This window comes from Bacillus rossius, chromosome 2 (genome assembly GCF_032445375.1).
Source record: "Bacillus rossius redtenbacheri isolate Brsri chromosome 2, Brsri_v3, whole genome shotgun sequence".
Classification (NCBI taxonomy): Eukaryota; Metazoa; Arthropoda; class Insecta; order Phasmatodea; family Bacillidae; genus Bacillus; species Bacillus rossius.
The window spans coordinates 105,188,854-105,213,418 of NC_086331.1; the positions used below are offsets into that span (position 1 = coordinate 105,188,854).

General features: G+C 35.0%; 1 protein-coding gene across 7 annotated transcripts in view; it reads right to left on the reverse strand.

Annotated features, from left to right (window-relative positions):
- LOC134529551 (apoptosis-inducing factor 3-like) overlaps positions 1-24,565 on the reverse strand; it is a 59,901-nt gene that overhangs the window by 26,468 nt on the left and 8,868 nt on the right. For all 7 annotated transcript variants that reach the window (XM_063363766.1, XM_063363764.1, XM_063363763.1 and 4 more), the window contains exons 2-6: positions 20,415-20,487; positions 12,380-12,567; positions 10,687-10,866; positions 6,679-6,845; positions 5,037-5,161 (exon numbers count right to left, since the gene is read on the reverse strand). In XM_063363766.1, coding sequence (XP_063219836.1) covers positions 5,037-5,161; positions 6,679-6,845; positions 10,687-10,866; positions 12,380-12,567; positions 20,415-20,482 — 728 coding nt within the window. In that variant the 5' untranslated portion in view covers positions 20,483-20,487. The remainder of the gene's footprint in view (positions 1-5,036; positions 5,162-6,678; positions 6,846-10,686; positions 10,867-12,379; positions 12,568-20,414; positions 20,488-24,565) is intronic.

The window sequence follows — 24,565 nt, forward strand, 5'->3', positions numbered from 1 at the left end:
TGCTTCGGCTATGTCCGCTAGAGTTCGGCAGGGCAGGTGGCGAGGTCGCGTTTCAGTCGGCGGTCGTCTCTCGGGGCGCGCGCATCTCTCTCGCGGGCTGTTGGCTGGCAGTGCGTGGGGGATTTGTGTGCGTCAACTGCTACCGACCGCGTCCCGCGGGTGGCGGATACGGGATCCCAGCTTATTTTGTGTTGGTACAAAAAATACCAACATTTAATTTTTACTATTCTAGTACATTTTTATGATTTTCTTCTCTTTATTTTAAGTACTTACTTTGCCATGTGTTGTCTGTTTATATATTTTTTACCAGATATTGATGATACTACACTCCTACTTAGTATATAAATAATGTAGAGTAGGTATTTTATTATCAGAATAATGTATGCCAAACATTATTATTTTTCAAAAATAGTTTATAATTTAAAAAAAATGTCAATTTTGCTACCTGTGGAATAGTCAATGTTCAGTTAAGAAATCTACTTAAATAGCACCCTTTTGTACCTTGAAAACCATATTTTCCCGGGGGAGGGCCCCCGGCCCCCCCCCCCTCCTCCGCCGTGTTTTGGGGTGAACGGAGTTGTTGCGTTCCCTCATGTAAACCTCACGCCTCGCCACTGGTAATAATGCACACAAAATTTTTTATTTCAATGTGAATTTAATAATAAGATTAGGTAAAATTGAGAATACAGTTATAACAGTATAAAAATATATAAAATACACTATTAAGTCATTGCAAAGTGTAAATTAAATTAACTTCTATTTATATTTGTTATTGTAAACAACTTGAACTACAGTCAAATAATTGTAATTTACAATGGGTAAGTTTTTGTTGCGGAAAACTAGCATTATTATCGACTATCACATAAGGTTGCATATCTTCACAAATCATTTCAGCTATAAACTGTCAGTTCTAATGCTCTTGGGTCATTCACATCATACAGTATTTTCTTTTCCATGATGTCTGTTATTTTTGTTTGAGCCAATTTCATTACTTTTCTTGGAACCCCATCTGTATCACAATCATCTATGGTTACATTAACACACTGCTCCACTAATTTATCAGGATGCATTTGCTTGATGTGGTTCCATAGGTTAGTAGTAGTATATCCCTGCTGATTGGTCAGTCCACTACCACCAACACGAGAAATTACTGTTTAATAATGTAAACATGTTGCTTTATTTTGTTCACTTGAGTTTATATAAAAATGTTTCCACACTTCACTTTTTTTCTCCCTACTCGCCATTGTAGCATTGCAGTATACAAGCCTTTTCTACTAATAAAAGTGTTACTAAGAATGGGTTAGGTTGCCAGTATATTTTATTCTGAATTCATAATTATTTAATAATCATGTTTCTTCTGTTATCCTTTCAACTTTGTTTTGCTATTTAGATTTACCTAATATTATGTGTAATGAGTTTTTTCTATTATTTATTTAAATTTGAATATTGTATTATAATTATATATTACGTTTTTATTAGAATGCAGATGTTACATAAGGTTATAGAACAATGAATTTGGTGTGGGATGTATTAGAGAGAGGTATAAGAGGCCTGTAAGTGCGAGTGAGAACGAAACAGTGATTCCCCGGTAACAGAGACAAAAGCTGGGATTCCCCACTGGTCATGGGAACTAAGTGATAACTACTGTCTCACGATGTGGGAGAGAGAGAGAGAGAGAATGTAAAGTACCTGGCTCTGTGTGTAGAAAACTGTTTTCAAGGTGTGTCGTGTATTCATATTGGCTTGTGATTTGTAGTGTGAATGAAGCGGGTGTGTGATTGGTCGGTGAGGTCATGTGACTTCTCCTCCCTGCGTGAAGGACACAGTGACATGATCTCACCAGTCGTCTATTGATCGCCGCACCAGGAGGGCGCGTTCGGCGGCTTCTCACGAAATATGTAGTTTTGGATGCGGTTGTTTCGTCTTTCGGACAATAAAACTCTCTAATGAAAAGGAAAGAAAATCTTTTTATTTCATTAAACGAACTGTAACACCATCTCACTATAATTATATAAAAATGACACAAAACCAATTCTAGCACATGTGATTTTATTTATGTTGACTGAATATATAAAATTATAAATACTTTTTCATTTTTCATGTCACATCAAATAACACAACAATGGATAATGTTACCAAAGACGCCCATAACGAGTTAGTAAAACGCAGTGGTAAACTCTCGAAGGTATCGGGACCGCGATTTTGAACCGCTACTACAACTCGAAAAGATTGATTGTCATGAGTCCACTGCAACTGCTTGTGGTATTTCGATTGCGTGCCAAGGCTACTAAACAAGAGACAGAACAAAAGACGAAACGTAAATAAACGTGTATGAAAAATGTATTTTTTATTGTTCCAGGCAATGAGATTTATTAAACTTAACGAAATATCTGTAATCAAGATCTGACAGAGTTAGATGAATTTTGTAATATATACAAATATTACAGTATTTCGTCCTAAAATGTGTAACAAAATATTACATGGTAAAAACCTACTTAATTACGCCGGGACGTAGATGATTGGCAAAGTAATCGTTAAGATAATTGCCGATTACGATTAATGGGAAAGTACCCATATTCGCCGATAACGATTAATCGGTATCCGCATCGGTGCACCACTAGTTACAACTATTCTTTTTTGCTACAATCAATTATATTTTACCTTTTATTTAATTGTCACGTGTTTTATCACATACAAGTAATATAACAACTCAGTTAAATATAATTAACTAAGAATGCTCTATAATTATAATTACTACTAGTATAATACCACAATAACCTTTCTCTACTATGCCCCGTACTGCTCAGTAACAGTCCCCTGGGATACTGTTCGAAGTATTCTCTCAATAGCCACAACCTTATTGCCAGTTAAAAAGGACTCGCCCGCAACGTTCGCAATGTTTGAGCTACATGAGTACCTTGACCAGTCGCGGTGCCGGGACTCGAAGAGGAAGCCACTGCTGGCCAATGTTCCGAGATTCAATTTTAAATAGTATAATGTATTTATTGCAGAATGTAGGCATGAAAAAGCTTACAGTTTTCATCATGTATCAAGATGTGGTATAGTACAGTGGCAAACAGAATCGACTACCTAAACAATAATACAGCACCTCGAACTATGATCACAAAGGTGCAGTGAGATCACGATGTTCCCGTTGCCCCTCCAACCACAAAAGCCCGGAGCGAAGGACTGGTGAAAACGAAAGCTGCTAAGCCTACCTCTCCTCTAGCCCTTTCAGAACTGTATGGGCTGTGTGTTGGAGTGAGACCGAGAATGACCATCGAGCTTCTGCTAGTTTCTCATAGATGGCAGGCCGCGGAGCGAGCGCAACCAACACCCTCCCCACCTGAAGGCCACCTCGCCACTGACCTGCTATAACTATGCTCCTGACCTCTACAATAATGGCCACCTACAGAGGCATCTAAACACTTTAGTTTCATCCGATATAAAATTCAATTTTATCGAAGCTGTCACCATTTTTTACCGAGCACCATTCACCTTAAGCTTCTAATTCAAAAATAAATAACCACATTTACTGAAATATCCCATTGTGAAAAAAGAGCTTTTTCCTCATCTGTCCAATTTACCCTCCTTTTCAACATAAGTAATATGTCAATTTTATTTTTTGAGAAAACATTCTAAAGAATACTGCGCATGTGGATTTGTAAGAAAAAAGTTTATTTTTGTTGATTTTTAAGATTTAAGTTTTCTTTTTTGAATATTTTCATGACTTCCAAATCTAAAATAGAATTTTTTTTGGCAAGAAACCAATTTTTTTTTAATGGCCTGGAATTTGTTTTTAAGCATTTCAACATTCAACCAATGCATTTTTAGAACAAGACTTGAAATGCTTTAATTGACTACAAGGGAATGTATCTATGATGAATTTGCAAAGAGATTACACACAATTTTTTTTCCAAACATTTAACTCTGTTTGCTCAGCGCACATGACTTTCTACAGTTTCTACGGGTGCTTTAATTCCAAGTTTGAGAAGACCAGCATTTAGACTGAGACGTCTTTAACAATTCAGCTTTTAAGTCACGCTCGTAAAATGCTATGAATATATACAAGATGTTTTTGGATTCCACTTAACATCTCGACATTTTCAAACCCATACTTGCAACTGATTCACATCCTTTGAGGGTCAATGATATTTGATATATGTTTCAAGTAATGATTTTCAGGTAATGATAACCAAACTATTTGTACACACAGCCACTGTGTACCATGCACAGCAATGTTTGAATACAATATTAAACAGCATCTTTAACTAACAAAAATATTCACTTCAAATTCCTGTACTAAACAAAACATTTGCGCACATACTATATACACTATATTAACCATTTATAACAAGTGTACTTTGTATGGACCTTACAAAATCCTCACAACAACCATTCACACTTTACTCTATTGTTTACCAGGTTATTACGAGCAGATGCGCTACTGAACTCCAGTCATGGATAGGAGCGACAGGGTGGTAAGCTGAGCAGAGGCTGCAAGTGAGTGATGCGCAGAATGATGCGCAAGCAATTGAGACAACCTCTCTACTAACCTTGAAGTATACAGCATTTATGATGCTACATTACAGTCCATGTTTTCTCATTAATTTCATTCAGACATCAACAAATTAGTTTAAAAAATTAGAATAATTTTAATTCCTCCTCTAAATTATTGACTATAATGGCTCCAATATCAATACATGATTTTCTTCATAGTTTCTAATGCAATAAAATGGGGAAAAAACCACACCCACCCATAAAGAGTCAATAACATGTATTGTACTGGTATATTCTGAAAAAAATAAAGTGAATACTAACAAAAAATATTTTTAAATAACAGCCAAGCATTAGCATTGTCATAAAAAAGATTACAATAGTATAATTATTAGGTCTGCATTATTTATGTATATTTAAATGTAGAACCATATTTAGGCTATCATAGAAAATAAACTTTGGCACAAAAAAATTGTATTAAATCTTTCAAAAACAGATGTAAACTTTGACAAAAAGAGTATATTATGAACATAACTTACTTGCACCCAGATGCTATGAACAAATGACTGTAATGAAGTTTGGTCCCACTGTTGAGGTGTACTGTGCAATTTTTGTCATCTACACTAAGCACTCGGTCATTGGTCAGTACTTCTATGTCATGCTCCTAAAAAATAAAGAATTTCTGAGAAACACTAACTGAATCCAAAAAATAAGACACAGCTTTAAAAATAATTTACTGACATGTTTGTCTGTCACAACTGCACATTGATTACTAAAAAAATAAAACTTTATCAAAACTAATAAAAACATTTAAAATAACACAATTGCATTACAACACTATGAAAATGAAACCACAGAATGTAAATGAGATGATTTTTTGGCTGCAGTAAGCACTGCACCATTGCCAGGCATACCAACTCAAATGACCTGAGAGCCACAAGAAGAGACTAACTACATACTTAGGTGCACTATCAAAATCTCCAACAATTTCACTTATATATAAGTAAACAAGATAAAAATTAAACCATAAAATCCATTTTGAGCACAAAGTTTGGAGTAAGTTTTGTCTGCATCCAAACAATAGCATCGCACAAAAAAATACCCTGATTTGGGTAAGCTCCAAAACATACAGATGTTATACAAATTTTATACAAAAGTTATTGAGTTACACATGTGTTCCTTTCTTTCTAGTATGAAAAGAAGACAAAATCAAGATGTACATCAAGACACAATTCAGATGCTGCTACTTTCCACGAATGCTTTGGTGAATGTGAACCTTTCGTGGTCAGCGAACAGTGACCATTAGATGAAATTATGCTCAGTAATAACATTAATACAAAAGAATTTGGGAAACTAAGGAAAACCAAAATCAGGACGACCGGACCCATATTTTAACCGGGCTTTTCGGAATGAGTACAGTGACTTACAATGCTCACATTACTCATGTTTAGTTTTTATTAATGAAAAGAGGAAGTAACGCAAGTAAGAGTAGTGACAAGAATAATATTCACATGGCTGCTCTCAGACTAACTTCTACAGACACATTTGCCAGGCACGTACTGGGTTATTATGTTTTAAACTTGCATCGAGTAAAGATACAGAGTTATTTTTTCTCATTCCCTACCTAAAAACCAAAACTGCTACAATTATTAAAGGAAATGATTAGAACTGTCATATGCAGTACAAAAATTCATTAAAAAAGTTTATGGGAATAACTAATTAGATTACATTCGTCTACAAAATAAATGTAAAAAACAATTATTTTTAAATGTTTACTAATAACTCAGAGCTTTGCTTTTTTGGCTATCACTAAATTTAAACTTTTTTCTACAAAAAGTATCTAAGAATTTTAAACAATTACCAGAACTTTTTATCAAAATAATCACAACATAACTGGAATAAGAGGATGGTACAGAACAGTAAAGGACTAAAGGCTTAATACAGATGCACAGATGCATCACTATCCATGGTAGTCCATTATATTTCGCATTATTCACCACAAGAATGTAAGAGCCAACATTTGAGTTTATTGTTGTTAAAAATTTAGGAGCTACTGATAACTAGGAACAGACCTGTACTACATTTTAATTTTCTTTCAAAGCCTTCTGACATCAACCAGATAGTGGAGCCCACGAAAGAAAACAACTTAGTAATAAGAATGACATCCAAGCATTTTCTTACCTTATAAAATGAATCCTTCCGCAGCAACATGGTATCAATTTTGGCATTAATAAGTTTGCTTATTTTTATTCGGTCATACGGGTGATAAGGCTCATCCGAACAAAGAACAATCCTGCCTCGAAAACCTTCTTGTCGCAAACCTTCTACACACGCTGAGCCAGCAGCTCCTACAGAGACAACATTCATTAGTTTGCTAGCACTCCTGGCATCAGACATAACCTACGTGTTTTCTTGAAGAAATGAAGCCAAAAGAGACAATAATGAGTTCTGATAGTTACAACTGTGACTACGCCAGCAAGCAGATATTCCCACTACGAGGTTAGAATTTGTATTAAGATGCTCCTACGACGAGCACTAGACAGTTTAACCAGTTGGAGGCCAAATGTCTAGTTTCTAATTTAAAGAATAAAACAAAACATTACATGTTACCAAAATAGCATGTCAGTCACCTCTCACTAAAACATTCCTCAAGAAGTGTTACAATATTTTTTAACAATGTGATAATTAAAGAATAAATTTTCACATTCTATTTCTAATCATTCTGCATAGCTTGGTGAATTTTTTTTGAAAAAACTATCTCAAAGTAATTAAATTTATAAAACAATTTAATATAAAACTTCACATGAAGCAAACAGCGAAAAAAAAATTTCACGACTAATACCTCTATTTTGAGTGACAGCAGATTTCATACTGACAGTAAATAGACACAGCAGTAAAAAAAAGCACTATGCCAATTATTATTGGATAAAAAAGGAGCCTAAGAGTATAAAGAGATTATGGAGATACAGTGAATAATTTATGAAGAAAGTTGTAGGTGTCATGAACTAACACTCCGGAACCCAAACTGCAATTGGATCAACAAGTACACTGAATACCAATAGTATAAAAAATAATGAAAATAGTACACTGCAACATTTTAAAGTATTTACTATGTATGCTTTTGGGTGTGGTTTGAGATCTCTTCCAACCTCAGACTCCTTGTGCCTCCATAGCACATTTGGTAACCCTGCAACTTCACTTGTCTGACATGAAACAAGTCGTTACAGATCCCAGCAACCATATAACTTCTTAGACATTTCCAAATAAACCTACACAGCAATGTAAAATCTGTCCACACACTTTTCCTTCCTGTCTGGCCTCACTGCTTGCTCTGACATGCCAAGTGGTTATGAGTTAACTCAGCTAAATAATGGGCACAGTTTAATTGATACAGCTTGGTAGGAGGAGGGCTGGCAACTCGCTGGTCGCAGAACTACAGAGGTTGCTTCCAGGCTCACAACACATTCTCACTGAAAAGCAACAGCCAGTCACATCTGCCCTTTCATTTAACAAATCAGCCTTCAGGATGGCCAGAAAATAATGCTTAGTAGCCAAGTTAATAATTTATACATTTATACACAGGATGATAAACTTTGGCTGCAGGTTCATCACGAACACGTAAGGTAAAAAATTATGGTCTAGGAGTGCTCCCCAAAAGCTGATACACATCTTTGATACTGAAGCTAAACAACTGATTTATTGTAAATAATAGGGAAAATATTCAATTTATTGTAAATAATAGGGAAAATATTCAATTTATTGTAAATAATAGGGAAAATATTCAAACTCGAACACTAAGATTCACGATAATGTTTAACTGAACATAGCTCTAAAACCAATGCAATACTTGTCACTTTTGTCAAATTATTTCATTGAAACTGCTGAAGTTACACCTGCATTTTTGTGATGCATTAGAATAATGTATTTTTTAAAGGTATATTCTTAATCTGCATGCCAAACTAACGAATAATGTTTCCTGTTAGTTAGTGTTAGTTCCCTAAACCCCACTGTTTTTATGAAATGCTAGAATAAAATTTAGAACAAAAAACTGCAGTGCCTGGCAGGTGTTGTAGCAACACAACTACTGCCCTCCCCACTTTCGAAATAAGTTTATGAAAATGTACTATGTTTTCTGATTATATTCAATGCCTGGTAAATTATTCTGGTATCACGTATATAATGGCTATTTGTTTATGTTCAGCAGTAACATGTTTAGAAGATCATTATCTACATTATGTAAAATTTTTAATATTTCTGATCAGTTGCTTACTTTATTGTGATAGTCATTTTAAGTTATTTTTTACATATTTCTTCTTGGTTGGTTAAAATTTTGTGTCTTCACATAAATTTCTTTTTGTATTCTCGGCAATGGTTTTATGTTTGAAAGAAGCTGATGCAAATATTTTGCCAGTCACGTAAAAGTTTGGGAGGGACTGAATTTTGTAGGCGTGGTAAGGACTCATGAGTTGGTTGAGATGCTGTTACCATGCGCCAGTATTGGCTGATATTTTATGTGAATTTTTGTGATTGGTTGGAAATTACATCACATGAGCGCCCTTGGCTCATTCAAAGAACAAAGGTCGGCCATGGAGTTAGTCAGCATCTGTATGAGGTACCGAGAGGTTGCATATCAGGTAGTGGCTCAGATTAAACAAAGGAATGTAGAGGCAAAGAATTTTGTGGCTGTGGTCAGGGCTATACAGTGTATATTTAACCTTGTTTTTCATGTTTCAGAACTTTGATCTACAAATTTTGGTCATAGTCGTCGATAACAGCCCACTACATATTCCAAGGACAGAGTCCTCTTGGCTTGTACCGTGAGTTGCAAGCAACCACGGGATTTTCTAACAAACTATGTACAATTTTAACTTCTGGCACCGACAAAAACAAAATTTGAGTCCCGAGCCAGTGAAATTGTTTTGTGCAACCAGTTTGTACTTTCATTATATACATGTATTTTTTATGGTTGGAAGATGCTGGCCATTGGAACTAGTGAATTTTCGTAATAGATAATAAAAACAGCAAAAATCAGTTTGCGTCCCAGAGACGTTATGCCAATTATCAATAATTGACAGAAACATTTTTTTCTGGAACTTAAATAATATTTCAACATTCCATCACAATTTATTCCAGTGTATATGTATGTGCAATTCAAATCATAGATAGATGGTGAAGTTTGGATTGTCACTATGTGCAACATGCACAACACCAGTATTTAATATTTTCAAGATAATATTTGGATGTTTAAATTGTGCCATGTCCATTTCATACCTTTACTTCCAGGTTACAGATATATCATAAAGTAAAATATTGTCTACTGATTAAAAACATTTCTATACCTGGCAAAGTAAAGAGCTGTAGGATGTTATCCTATAGGTATGCAGAGCCCAATATTCCCAGTGACAACACTGCTGAGATCACTGATCAGCAAATAGTTTTCCCAAATAGTTTCCTACCAATCAGTAACCTCAGCACTGACATTTAAGGACTATAGGGCCATAATATCAGCAGATTACAACACTGTTAAAATTGATGGTGACATTATGCTAAGTATAAGCCTGAACAACTGCATCATCAACATCCAAAAGCAACCCTTTGATAAGCTGATTAAGAGACATCTTTCTTCTCAGGTGCAAGATGCAAGACAAGCTACAAAAAAAATATTATCACTGATTGCTGGATTATTCATGCACTGTCTCACGTGATGTTTCATTTACTTCTCTTTCACCCATGTCCCTCCGTCGTGATACTGCCCACCCCATGTTGCCAACTTAATGACATACACAACACGTGATAAGGCTTGCTCAGTGGCACTTTGCACCCAGGACTGACATCATTCACAATCCACAAGCACCAAACCAGTGGAGAAGAGGCCCAAAGCCTAATGGAATATTGAATCTTTCTGACTGTCAGCATGAAGAGCTACATGAGTGCAAAATTGGGTTTTTTGGCACAGATTTATGTATACTTAAAACTGGTATCCCAAAACACTTTCTCATTGAACAGCATTTTCCTTAAACTGAATACTGAAAACATGTGAAACCAGGTGGAAGAATTCATTTGTGCTGGTTTCTGTTGAAGAACAGCATAAGGACAGCCACACTACAGACCATAACTGCTAGATGCTAAAATAAATTTTAGTGCAAAAATACATGTCAACAAAAAACTTTGTTCGAAAAAGTAACTTACCTCCACCAATCACCACACATGACTCACTGTCATAAATATTGGGGTCGCCCGCGACCATTTCTTTGATACGCTTCTGTTCTGCCAACTTACTGCGAGAGTACCAGATGGAAACAGCATTTTCATTCACTTCAACCCGGAAAGATTGTAAACAATCCAATCCAGGTCCATCTTCAATATCACCTCCAGACAAATATTAAACCAATATTAGCACAATCAAGTACATGCAAAACAAATTATTTTTTGATCTATCACTTTAATTTTATATTTCAACAAACAGCTTAATGGCTTCTAGTATTCACACTGGTACTTACAAGAAAACATTCAATGTGTAATATAAGAGCAACCAGCAAGTTATATACAAATTAGGTATCTGGTAAACCATGAAAATAATTAATGTTTGAGAAAAATAAGCATGTTATTGTAATGCCAATTAAATCATTATTTCATTTTTCTTTTCAAATATTGTGACATTAATGTAATTTAATTGATTTGTGCAGTAAATAGGAAAAATAGGTACAAAGTGTTTGTAATGTTTTGAGAGGTTTGTACATGTTCATTATGATGAAAATATGTAACTAAATTTCACATGTAATTTAGAATTCACATGTAATTTAGATTTCAGGATAATGTCACACTATTAGAGGCAATTTGGAGAAGGCCTATAAAAATTTTATACTTGGGATTATCAATGAACTAAATAAAACAAGACTGAGTGAACAAAGTGAATAAGTGGTCTAGTAGTGGACCATATTGAAGATGTGTGTCCAATAATAGATTGATATAGTTTTTGCCTTTTGGCACAGAGTGTACTCGGCTGCATGTTAACCATTATCCGCGTACTGGCTTTGATATCCCCGAGTATGTAGAGTATGGTTACAACATTACACTTTCATATAAACAACTGCAAGTAACTGCTCAACCATACAGATACGAAAACACCCGAAAATTAAATGAAATAGCACCTTACAAAAAAAACTTCAAACATTACAATATATTTTTTACTTCCTTGATTCTTGTCTCATGATACATTGATAACTAAAAGAATCACCTATATAAAAAAACCTTAAAATTTATCTGCCCATTCCTATAAACTGTGTTTACACAATAATGTCGGACTTGGCTAAGTTGTCGAGTTCCTGGCTTGAGAGCTGCAGGTTATGCCAATTGTCTTAACAGAGAGCATAATGGGTCATGAGACAATTGCAACCAATAGTATGCAGTCATCTTGATTAAGCTACAATAAACATCCACTCTTCAACACTTCCCATTTAATTATTACAAAGTATCATAATCACTCAATTAGTACCCAGCATTTACACAAAACAAGTAAAATGAAATTAATAAAATTCAAGGTTAGCACAACTCACGTGGTGGTTAGTCTTAACCTAATGCTTTAAACACAGATCTCATGTCTCTCTTCAAAAAGTGGTTAGGTCAATATGTCTGACAACATTACCTCAATACTCAATAAAAATGGTCCAGTACATGTTTCCTAATTAAGAGGTAACTCACATTCTTATGTTTCAACCTTTGACTCGTCACGTCATGTTTTGCTAAGTGCTGTTCCCCTGTCGATGGCAGGAGATCCAAAACAGTTGATCTGAACAACCCATTATTATCATCATGCAATATACATGGATATGCACACCCTCGGTTCAAGCATACACACATACATATGATATAAAGTTCTTACCAGTCTTGGAGTTAAAGCATGCACCATGCCACGGGCACCTAATTCTTCCATCACCCAAAACCCCATCTTTCATAGGTGCTCCATAATGGGTACATTTAGCACTCAATGCAGATATTATACCATTTTGTTTGACTAAAAGAACATTTTGTTTCTCTGACCCTTCTGTCGGTATTTCTATTACTTTCATTCTGGAAAATTAAAAATAAAAAAATGTAATTAGTTACGTTATTAATAAGATTACCACATAATATTACAAATTATTAACAGAAATTTAAAGCGAAAATGTCATGATTTATGATGTTAATGTTACTTAAGTTATTCAAAAATAAATCCTGGTGGAAAAAAATTATAATAACTGTACAACAATTTTCCATCATGACTAATAGAAACAAGTCCTATTCTAGGCTCCTGTTACTTAAGACACCCACGCCTAAGATATTATATTGTCAGATCTTGGCTACACAGAAGTTGGTGAAGGTAATGACAGAAGGAATGCTGGAGACTAGTCAGGTGCAATGATCCGTGCTCACATTGGGCTGCAGGAACTCACGAAGAGATTAGACTGCAAGGTTGTGAAATCACCACACTGCATGTGGAAATGCAGAAGACACTTTAAATCTCGCTTGTAAAAACAGATGATGTACCTTTTAGGATGCAATGCCAAATGAAGGTGCATGTACAAAATGTTCAAACACATACAAATTTAGTGTAAAAGCAACAATCTTTACACTAGCCATATTTACATTGTACGCAGTCACCAAGGTGACATGTTAATGCACAAAAGGTGTGTAAAGTGTGGTGTGATGTACGAGGTTGGAATTGCATGAATAATTATTCACTGCAGGCAACATGTGTCAGAGACAGAGAAAACCTAGCTTAGGGAATCAGTTCTTGAGTACGAAGTGAGTGCATTCTCTGACCTGCCTCATATTTTATTATATTTAACAATCATTAAGTAATAACTTTGTATGAGTTTTCAGTATGTTTTTAAAAATAATCACAAAAGTTAGTATAAGCATAATACCAAAGAATTCAATTGCATTTAAAAACATTTGTTTATCCAGTCACACCTAATTTATAAATAGGTTATTGTTATGTATATATTTTTACTATAATGGTTACAATCAATATAAAAAGGTATTTTTATTGGAAGTATAAACTTGTTACAAGCCATAAAATGAATAAAAAATAAGCGCACAACAATTTTTGTATACAAATTATTAAGGACACTTGACCATTCTGTCAACAAAATCTGCCAGTTTAAACAGGTCCATATCTAACGTTACAGCATAAATAAAAAAGAGTAAAAATAAATTAGAAACATGCTGAATGTCAATCTTAACATTCCAATATTATATACTGAACTAAAAAAACGTCACTGCTCATCAGCCAGTGCTGATAGATTGATTCTATTCAAATTTAATATGAAAGAAAAATTTTTGTTCTCAAAATAATATGATCTACTATCAGTAAAAAAAAAAAAGAGCTTTTGGGACAGCAAAATGCTTAATGTTGCTACTTTTTATTTAAGTATTTATTTTGTAATTATAAAATAACTAATGCAATAGATGGGGTGGATAAATTTGTAATTTTGAAAAAATTAAAGAAAATTTTTGTGGACTCTAATGCATTCTTTGCTACACGAATAATAGATTCATCTAAACTAAAATTAATGGATAGGTATGTTTTCTCTAACAATGGTTTAGTTTATAAAAGAACAATATTATAGTAGAGCTAGTTTGAAATCTCTGACAATTGCATAACAAAGAATCTCATGAAATGTCAAAATTAGTGTGTGGTGATAATGTGGTGACTAAAGACTTTACAAGTGGTATGAGCGATTTCAAAGCGGAAATGAATTAATTGAAGACAAGCAACAGTCTGGACCTCCTTCGACAAAAACAAACAAAAATGTGCAAAAAAAAGTGGAAAAAATGGTTTGTTCGAACAGGGAAGCATACCGAAGAACAGAACATCTCGCACGGGTCTACGAAAAGCATTTTAACTGATAATTTGCAAATGAAACAAGTGAATGGAAAATTTGTTCCCAGACTTTTGACTAACCAACAGAAGGACAATTGTGTGTCAGTATGCACTGAATTAAAGGATCGGCTTGATGTAGATCTGAACTTCATGACCAAAATAACTGAAGATGAAAATTGGATGTATGGCTATGATTCTGAGATGAAAACTCAGAGCTCCCAATGGAAAATGAGTGGCTCTTCTCACCCTAAGAAGGAACACCAAGATCATGCTCATTGTTTTTCTAGATAGTGAGGACCGAATTCGTTCCAAGGGGAACAACTATAAACTCTGAATATTACAAGGGCGTACTGCAACATTTTCCAAATGATGTATTGGGAAAGAGAACAGAAATATAGGCCATTGGCTTCCTCCATCATGACAATGCGCCTTGCCACACCTAGCTTCTGATCCGTGAGTTTTTGGTTGAAAAAAAGTTCTTGTCTGTCCACATCTGCTTTACTCTCAGGATTTAGCACCATGCGACTTCTAGCTCTTTCCAAAAATAAAAACTGGGCTAAAAGGAAAACTTTCTGACACCATTCCTGACATTAAAAAGGCCATGACGGAGCACCTGAATGCCCTTCCGAAAGAAGCCTCTGAGGAATGATGTAACGGGTGTTTTCCACAAACCCATTATGGTTTTATTTCACGACAAAGAGTGTTTTGTCACATCCCTGGATGGACGCAACCCACAGCACTTCCCAGCATAAGGGCCCTACTGTTCACCTGTGGGTTAGGACACCTGCGAAGCTTGAGTGAGTTGAATAAGAATGTTCTCGTTCATTTGACTCCTATGTTGTACAGAAAGTTCCACCTGGTGCATATGCTTTCTGCACAACTTGGACGCATGAAAAAAATATATATATTCTAGTTTATAAAGACCATTATCTCTGGTAGAGTATATAAACCCCAGTTTTTGCAGCAAAGAGAGAGACTGGCACAGACACTCCATGACACAGCCACCACTGCGAGTGACCCAAAGAAGCTCTGCCCGCCCGTCACACTGACCGAAAGACGTCATCATAAGGGTAAGCCCTGTCACTATGGACCACTACTGAAGTGTTGGTATTGAAATCACCAGTACCAGTACTGAGGGTTCTGGGTGCAAGTCCAGAGTTGACAAAGTGAATACTCACTCGGTGAGCAACAAGTTAACAACGTTGAGTAATGAGTAACACAGAGCTAGAGTAAGGTGACAGCAGAGGCATGGCACAAGTAGTCAAGGATCTGGTTTGTGTTCTACTGCCTACCACAGATGGTGTTGATGGTCTGGATGGTATCCCAGGGCATCAACTAGCATAATGAGGAATGCCTGCGTGCTAGTCCACAGATGTAGAGCAAGAGTGGTTTGAGGGCGTGATGTCAACTTGTGGCTGGTAGGTGCAAGGTTCATGGCCTAGTAGAGGTACCCCAGGGTATTGTAGCCCCCAGGACACTATGCTAACGAACTACACATGGTTTTCTGGTAGTAGTGTGTTTATTGTTACACTGCACTAATACATTTGCTATCTCGTGGACCTGACATGTCCCAATTCGGAGGTCATGGCTACTCTCAGTCCACCTTCCTGGTTGTTGTCGATGGTGCTAACTATGCTTCACACGACTCACTAATTGAGTTACTGCATGACATGGGCTGAATTTAAAATTAAAATTAATATGTTATTAGGTATTTATGTTTCTATAACTATCAATATCTGCAAAATGGTTTCAAACAAAAATTAATCTAAACCTCGCCCGCGACGGCGTTCGTCCGATGAGTCATACTCGCGGACACTGCATACATTTGTTTACATACGCATTGCCAAGCACGTGCCCTAGTGAGGCATCTATGAGTCATACCGGCCTGTGCAAGCAGATGGGTGTTGTCAATATATATGTTATATATATAACTGTATCATACATAAACTTATATATACACACATGCATGCATGCACATGCAAATGCATGCTCTCACACACACATGCACACACATGCACACACATGCACATACACACATATATTGTCTGTATACTGCCAAAACTGACCAGTCAAAAAGTAGCAGAAAAGAGATCAAATTACTGTCTGCCTAATAAAGAGAAGTATAACTCGAAAAAATTGCCCAAGCCAGTATCTTAAACAGTAGATAAGGAATAAAAATGTTGTTATTCTGACCAATTCTCAATAGCTAAAATGCTGTTTGTAAAACATTGATGGAGTTAACTTATTCTGTTTTGCCACTTCTGGACTTAATAACTTTTGGCAGTATACCAATTGATATATAAAGTGTGTGTCCGTAAAGTCATGGTGCACTTTTGACTGGTCAAAGGAAAGCAACTAAACAAGATAGATAGAAATGTGAAATCTTCGCCAAATAAACTCTCCAAGTTTGCATTTCAGTGCAGTTCGATGTGGCCACCATTTTTTGTCCTACACACATCGAAACGATATTCTATTTCTTTCCACACTGTTAAGGACGTCTGGTGCAACAGAGTGAATGTCTGTGATTCTCCGTTTTAAATGATTAATTTCGCTGATACATTCACGGTACACATGTTGCTGCACATAACCCCACAGGTAAAAGTATAATGGTGTTAGGTCCGGAGATTGTGGTGGCCATGCCTTGACAGCACCCCTGCCTATCCACCGCTGGAGGAATGTTGTATCCAGATACAAACAATTTTGGCGTACTGTGGAGTAGCGTTATCCTGTTCAAAGATGACATCTTCTGGAATTTGTGGCACTTCATACAATTGCAACATGTCAAGGTATCCACTTGACATCACAGTCTGCTCCGCAAAAGAAAAATGGGCCTATAACTTTATCAAGCATCATGGCACACCACACGTTTACCTTAGAGGTGTTACATTCGTACTCTAGGCACAAGGATTTTCAGCAGCCCATATTCAGACGTTATGGCAATGAACATGTCCACAGACATGGAATGTGACCTCATTGCTAAACACAATCTCCTGCAGAAATCGTCATCCTTGTCTATCTCATTAAGCATATCTGTAACAAATGTGAATCGTGTGGGTCTATCCGCCGGTTTGATAGCATGTAAGCGCTGTATTTTGTAACCTGAAACATGGAAATGTTTCTTTAAAACCTTATGAACTGTAGTCATGGTTAAGTCTTTTTCACGAGCATACGCACGCAACATTTTTTGGGGCACCTTAAAGTAGCTCTTCCATATAGCTTCTACACACTCATCACTTACAGATGGCCTACCAGAGCAGGGTTTTTCCAATAAACTGCCGGTATCCTTGAGCCGCTTATCCCACTGATTATTGTTATTCCTATGTTGTGACTCTTCGTTGTACACGCGGCGATATTCATGTTGAACTTTGGCCACGGATTCAAATTTAGCTAGCCACAGAACACACTGAACTTTCCTCGACTGACGTAGCCTGATCCGCTGCTGCTCTATGGTTCGCAGTGTTCATGGTGTTGAGTCATCACCTGCGTGCACACACCGTTGCACATCATACTAAAGAAACTCTTTGTGATACTGTCCATGTAGCACAACTTTCCAGCTTTCATTTTGTTTCTGTTAGCCACAACAAACGTACGTAACTGCATCTTGACTTTAAGGACATATTGTAAGTATGTGTATATATATATATATATATATATATATATATATATATATATATATATATATATATATATATATATATATATATATATATATATATATATATATATATATAGACACACACACATTCATACATACGAGAGCTATTTTTTTCAACCTTTGATGGACTATAAAAAAAAGAACAATTAACATAATGTATTAATTTTATTACCAAAAGTTCAGCAGGGTCTTGCTTATTTTTCTATATAATGGCCAAAACTGTTAAGGCATTTGTCAAATCTTAACACAAGCTTCTCAATACCTTCTTCAAAGAAGTTAGACGCCAGTGAGGAGAGATAAAGGGCCAGCACCTGGTCCTCCCTCTTCCTCATGATGCTGCTGTGAGGCGGATAGACTAATCACGTGGTGCATTGTGCCGCACTATTCGCATCTCTTGCGATACGTCTTGACACGAGAGCCGCCAGTGAGGAGAGATACAGAGCCAGTCCCTCTCCCTCACACCGCCGCTGTGAGACGGACAAACTAATCTGACTGCATTATTAAAGTATCCAGCTTACGACTTAATATTTTGTCTGAATCTTCCAAACAATAACTTCCTAAATACTTTCTTGAGATGAACTGTCATACCATTTCTTGATGTATACTTCATCAAATTCTTTATTAATAGAAGCTTCCTAGAGCACTGAGGCTAACTCTTGTTCCAAAAGTAATGAGAGTGATTTTAGTACCGTCCACCAAGCACTGTGGCGGGTTCCATCGAGGTGGCGTGGAGGGGGAAGGGTCCTCAGGTAGAGATTCCGGCCACCCTTCAGTACTTTTGTGACCTCCTGTCAAGTGAGTTTCATTATGCATGTGTTCTATTTTCTGGTCGTCACAAAGCAAGATGCAACATTCCCTTAAACAGCGTTATGCAATTAAATTTTGCATGAAACTCAATAAACCTGGACCGAGAAATCCTTGAACAATGTGGAAGAGAGTTTTGAGGGTTAGGCTGGAGATCATCTCTTTCTGGATCCTTCATCAAGACAATGTATCCTGTCACACTGCCCTGTCCATACGTGAATTTTTGGATCAGAAATATGCACCAACACTTCCCGAACCACCCTACGGTTTGAATCTGACTCCCTGCGATTTTCTTCTTTTTCCCCAAGCTGAAATTGCATAACAAAGGGACTCATTTTGGGACAATAGAAACATTCAACAAGCTGTGATGAGAGCTCTCTGCAGACTTACAGAAAACGATTTCGCCCACTGCTATGAAAAGCAGAAAAATCACTGTATCACTGTATAGCTTCTCCAGGATCATACTTCGAAGGAGATAACTTTGAATTGTAATTTTTTTCAATAAATATGCATTTTTTAAAATTACTCTCATTACTTTTGGAACGCACCTAGTGTATTTTAAGGTGTGGTTTTTTTTAGGTTTTATTTGTTTCAATGGTTTTTATGGAAGAAACTTTTAACTAAAGTATTTTTTTACAGTAAATGTAAGTTTTTAAATTTTTTTTTTGTTTCATTTACCTACGCTTATAAGAATATATATTTAAAAAGTAATTATTTTTAAAACATTTAGTAACACTGTAGATTATTTTCAACAATTGGTAGTGCAAAATTTTTGGTAAATATCAGCATTTAACCAATTTTAGTACTTAACATCTAAGACGTTAACGACAGTCAAAATACAGACTTCTTTCTGATAAAAAAATCTGGTTACTATATTTTTTAGTAGTACTTGTCCCAAAAATTTCTAAGTATTTTTAATATTCCTAACCTAACCTAACCTAACCTAACCTAACCTAACCTAACCTAACCTAACCTAACCTAACCTAACCTAACCTAACCTAACCAAACCTAAACCAACCGTTCATAACTATTTAAGGTATCATAAAGGTAGTCAATCTAACCAAACAAATTTTTCATACTATTATACAATACTTTAACTAAAGCTTACCTAATCTGACAAACTGTTCAAGCAGTAAACAGCTTGAAATGTCGTAATAACATTTTACAGAAATATCAAATATAACGAGTGACTAAAAACATTTTTTAGAATTTTATTGTAAATTTTTTTTGGAAGTGCATCTATTCTAGAAAATGACACGATTATTTTTGAGTTATACTTCCATAGGAAATGCAGGGCAGTAACTATAAATGCTGAGTATAATGCAAAAATAAGAAAATATATATTTCTGATTACTTCACCTCATCGTTGGGTTTCTTATAATGTTGACTATATAATTTCAGTATGCCCTTCTAGCAGAGAGGTGTAGAATAAGTTTACACTGAAAATCCCTCAGTTTTAAATTTTTAAGCTCTAAATCTTTTTTTTAAAAAAAAGAGAGAGAGAGTTGTGTATGTACCATGCACAACAACATAATTCAGTTTAAATTCTAGCAGCATCAAATTCTGAAATTCAATTTAATTGAAAACACTTACACATTGTCTTCTAAACTACTTGCAGATTGTGGGAGCACAAAGCATTTTTCTTCCTCTTTTGCATTCATTACAGCTGAAACAAAGAAACAAAATTATATACGCTGGAATACTGTCACTGGGAACACAAAAAAAAGTATGATTATTAAATACTTTACAGGTAAACTATTCATTTAAAAAAAAATTTTAAATGCACAAAAATTACCAGCTGTTTTGATATTCCTTACGTGGCTCCTACAGAGGCAATATTTCCAAAATTATTCCACCATTCTGTGAAATTCAACAGTGTGAAGTGCTCTTAAGGCTCTATCTACCTCACACCATGGTGATTTTTTTTAGGTTCTCATTATTACTTTTATTCAAGGGATATGTAAATTTTGATTTTTAAATATTATAGCCATAATCAAAAAGCCATTAATAAAATCAGGTCAGCCAACAAAAACATTGGAAAATACTTGGGTACAACCTGTCTTTTTTTGTAACAATTTCCAATTGGTCGTTACTTTTTCTTTAAAAACTATACATTAAAGCTACAATACATTTCAGCTACAAAAATGTGTGTTTAGCTGTATTTTAGCTGCACAACTATGTACTCTGCCAAATTGTGGAGCCTGATTGGCTAACTACCCACTTATGATTATAACTGCCATAATAATTCAAATAAACATTTACCATTACTTATCATGTGTCAACAAAAAATAGCACACAACAAAGACAACAGAAACTAACATGACAAAAAAAATGTAGGACTTCAGCAAAGAAACCATTCCCACAGCCATCAAGCAAATGGCAGATACATATATAAAAGAAAAAACACAAAATATATACAAATAACATACAGAAGAACAATCAATTTTTTTCAGTAAAATAGCAATGAAAGAAGATAACCAAACAAAAGAAAGACAATAGTCATCACCATGGACAAAACAAAAAGACCAAACCTTTGGTAAACAAAGGTGACAATGAATATAAACAATTGAAGAAGGGCAACGGAGAAGATGAGACAGTTTTTATCACATTTTGGGGCCTGAAACCTGTGACCTTCTACAGGTAAGATACACATGCAAGATGAATGCTATCCACTGTCTCATTAGGTAATATTACCATTTCTCTAAAGTAGTAAAACAAACCTGTATCATTAAGTTCATAAGTCATGAAAGAAATTAAGCTACTTCAAGTGAGTGAATTTAAAAGAGAAGTTGGTACAAATGTATAGGCAGGTCGATTATATTAATGCTCATGATTTTACACAAAAGCTTCAGATATATAATCAACTACAAACCACATTAAGTTGGTTCTGTTCATAAATTGAGTCTTATAGATGGGTTGGGATTGAACATGCCACCCTATGTTAGATTCCTTAACTAGCAAAGGATCAAAAAGTATTTGTACCATACTGTAAGTTGTGAAATTTTTTGAGGTATAAGTAATGAAAATATTTACAGTAAACTGTTAATGTTATCTTCGTTGTTTTTTGGTTATCTTCAGCGCCATATGTTTTTCAGCTCAGTGTGTTCCTTTCCCCTTTCCATCTTCTGTATTTCCCTTGCCCTTCTGCTGTTCACTTCCCTCCGTTCATCCTGTGTTACACATGCGCCCCTCTCCAGTTTCTTAGTATATTTTTCATCTGCGGAGGATATAAAATCTTTCTTACGCCTTGAGTCATTTCGAACAGACACACCTTATGTTCATGTAGAGGTGCCTTGGTTACGGTCATGAGCATGTATGTATTATGCCTGGAAGTTGCGTTCGTTGGTTTATTGTAGTGGCTCTTATAGTAACGTAACACGTAACTCTCTTTGCTTAAACTCTTTTTTGGCTTGCCACGCTATAAATTATGTTTGTTATCAACGTTTGTTCACGTATTTGTGCATTTGTTAAATACTGCCCAGATCGGATCCAGTTGCGGTGTATACTTAAGTGCTCTTATTTAAGTCTTTAACTTTAATATAAATGTGTCTTGTCTCTACATATAATGTTTGTATTTAATCATATCGCACTCTTACATTGCATTAATCATGATCTATTTGAATTTACGCAATATAACACATTTGTGTTCTAGTAATCAATAGTTTACATTGAACACTTGGGATTACTGATGGTGTAATTGCTTCAATCACCCTGGTTTGCATAGAATATATTTATTCTTGTTACTATGATATTCTTTTCGTAATCAAGTATGTACGTAATTACGTGTTTGCATACCTAAAGTAAACTACATAGTCAATAGCACACATTTTTGTATTCCAATTCTTATGAATGTTTGGTATCGGGTTATTTATTAGCCCTTGATGCGTACATTTATGCTTGCGTACAATCTGTTGAAGCACTCACAATTTTATAACTATAATGTATCTAGTCATTTGGCATCTCAAAGATGCTTATATAGACTTATTTTTATCTGTACATGCTTACATAATTTTCTGGATGTGGTACCATTTTGAATATATTGTTACATGAATAAATGTAAATGTTTTGAATTCTCATGTTCTTCTTTAAACAGGAATTAAGAACTTACAGGTGCTCCTACCTTAAGGAGCAAAACATCCGCTTTTGAGTAATTTACCTTATTTGATCTTTCATATTACGGTTTATCTCCTAAGAGGGTTGAAGCCTCCTCTAAAGGAGATATGGTCACAATACTGTATGGTCACTGCATGCTTCAGACGGAGATATGGTCACAATAATGAATGCTTCAAAATTCATTTTAAAATAAAGAGATTGTTATATCCAACTAATAGTAAATTAAATTCTGGCTAAAAAATAATTGTATATAGAGATACAACTGAAGTACTAACCATTACATTTGGTCATTTGAATATAAAAGTTGAGAAAGTTATTACTTATAACTAATATAAAATAAATAATTAAATGTTTGATTTGTCAACAATACAATTTGTTGATAAAGGCACTAATGGTATGAATTAAATGGAATGAATTGATCGGTTTGGTGAGCTGCAGTTAAATCCAGCAGAAGCTGAATGCATACAGTTAATTAAATGCCTGCAGAAAGTTTTAACAAATTTTGGTAAAGTTAAAAAATCTTTTAATTTTTTAAAACTGAAAAATTCTGAGTCTTTTTTTTCCTCTTAATGTTTAACATATTTGAACAGGTTTGGTAAGTGTAACGGTTTGCATGACATCTATATGGCTTTACTACAAAACTATTTTGTAAAAGGAATGCTGACTTGTGGTTAAAAAAGTTTTTGAAAAATAATAGGTTATGAAAAAAACAAGTTATATTCAGCTGGACCAGCTGCAATATTCTTACCAATAAAGCTTAAATCATTACATTAGAATTACTTACTTGTATGATTTCCTTCTGGAAAATATTTAACCAACAATTTTTTTCCTATACATGAAAATAGTTTAAATTTTGTAGTTAAAGATTAGAAGCACATAATGCTGTATGTGCAGCCAAAATTACATTCACGTGTGTATTGTTCATTCTGAAACAAATCTTTACATATTTCGCTCAATAAGTTTACTAGAATGGATAGGAAAAAAAGTGATGGAAATACTAAATCTGCTGATGTATAGAAAATGTAACTAAATAAGAATTAAAAAAGAATTCTTGGCTCTTTTATCAAAGAGAAAAACTAACTGCATATTTGTACATAACTGCTATAAAAATAGCCTGAACTGTAGTTACATACCACTGGAATTAAAGTTCCCTCAAACAGTCATCACGTCATCAGCAACCTTTGATATGTACATTAATCAAGACGATTCATATTTTATAGAGAATTATTATATATTTCAACAAGTATGAGAGTTATTTTCCTTTATTAGTTTATATTTAAGTGTAAAAAAACCCTTAAGTTACTATCACTTATTTAAGTTAGAAATACACCAATCCCTTATTTGCCACGACAAATGAGTTCCTAAAAATATACGTGTTATTAAAAATTGCACATTCTGAAGCATTAGTTTCCACAAATAGCAAGGTTATTTTACTTATTCCAAAATGTGTAGGGAAATATTCAAGTAATATAAGTGCATAGAATAACACTCAACAATAAATACATCACACCATTTATCTTTATTAGCCTACCACCGAATCCTTTGTATGACAAATACGACACTGCGTAACAGGAGATAGGTTGTTATGTACTTCAAAATTAAAGTGCTTATTCGCATATCACCACTTGTAT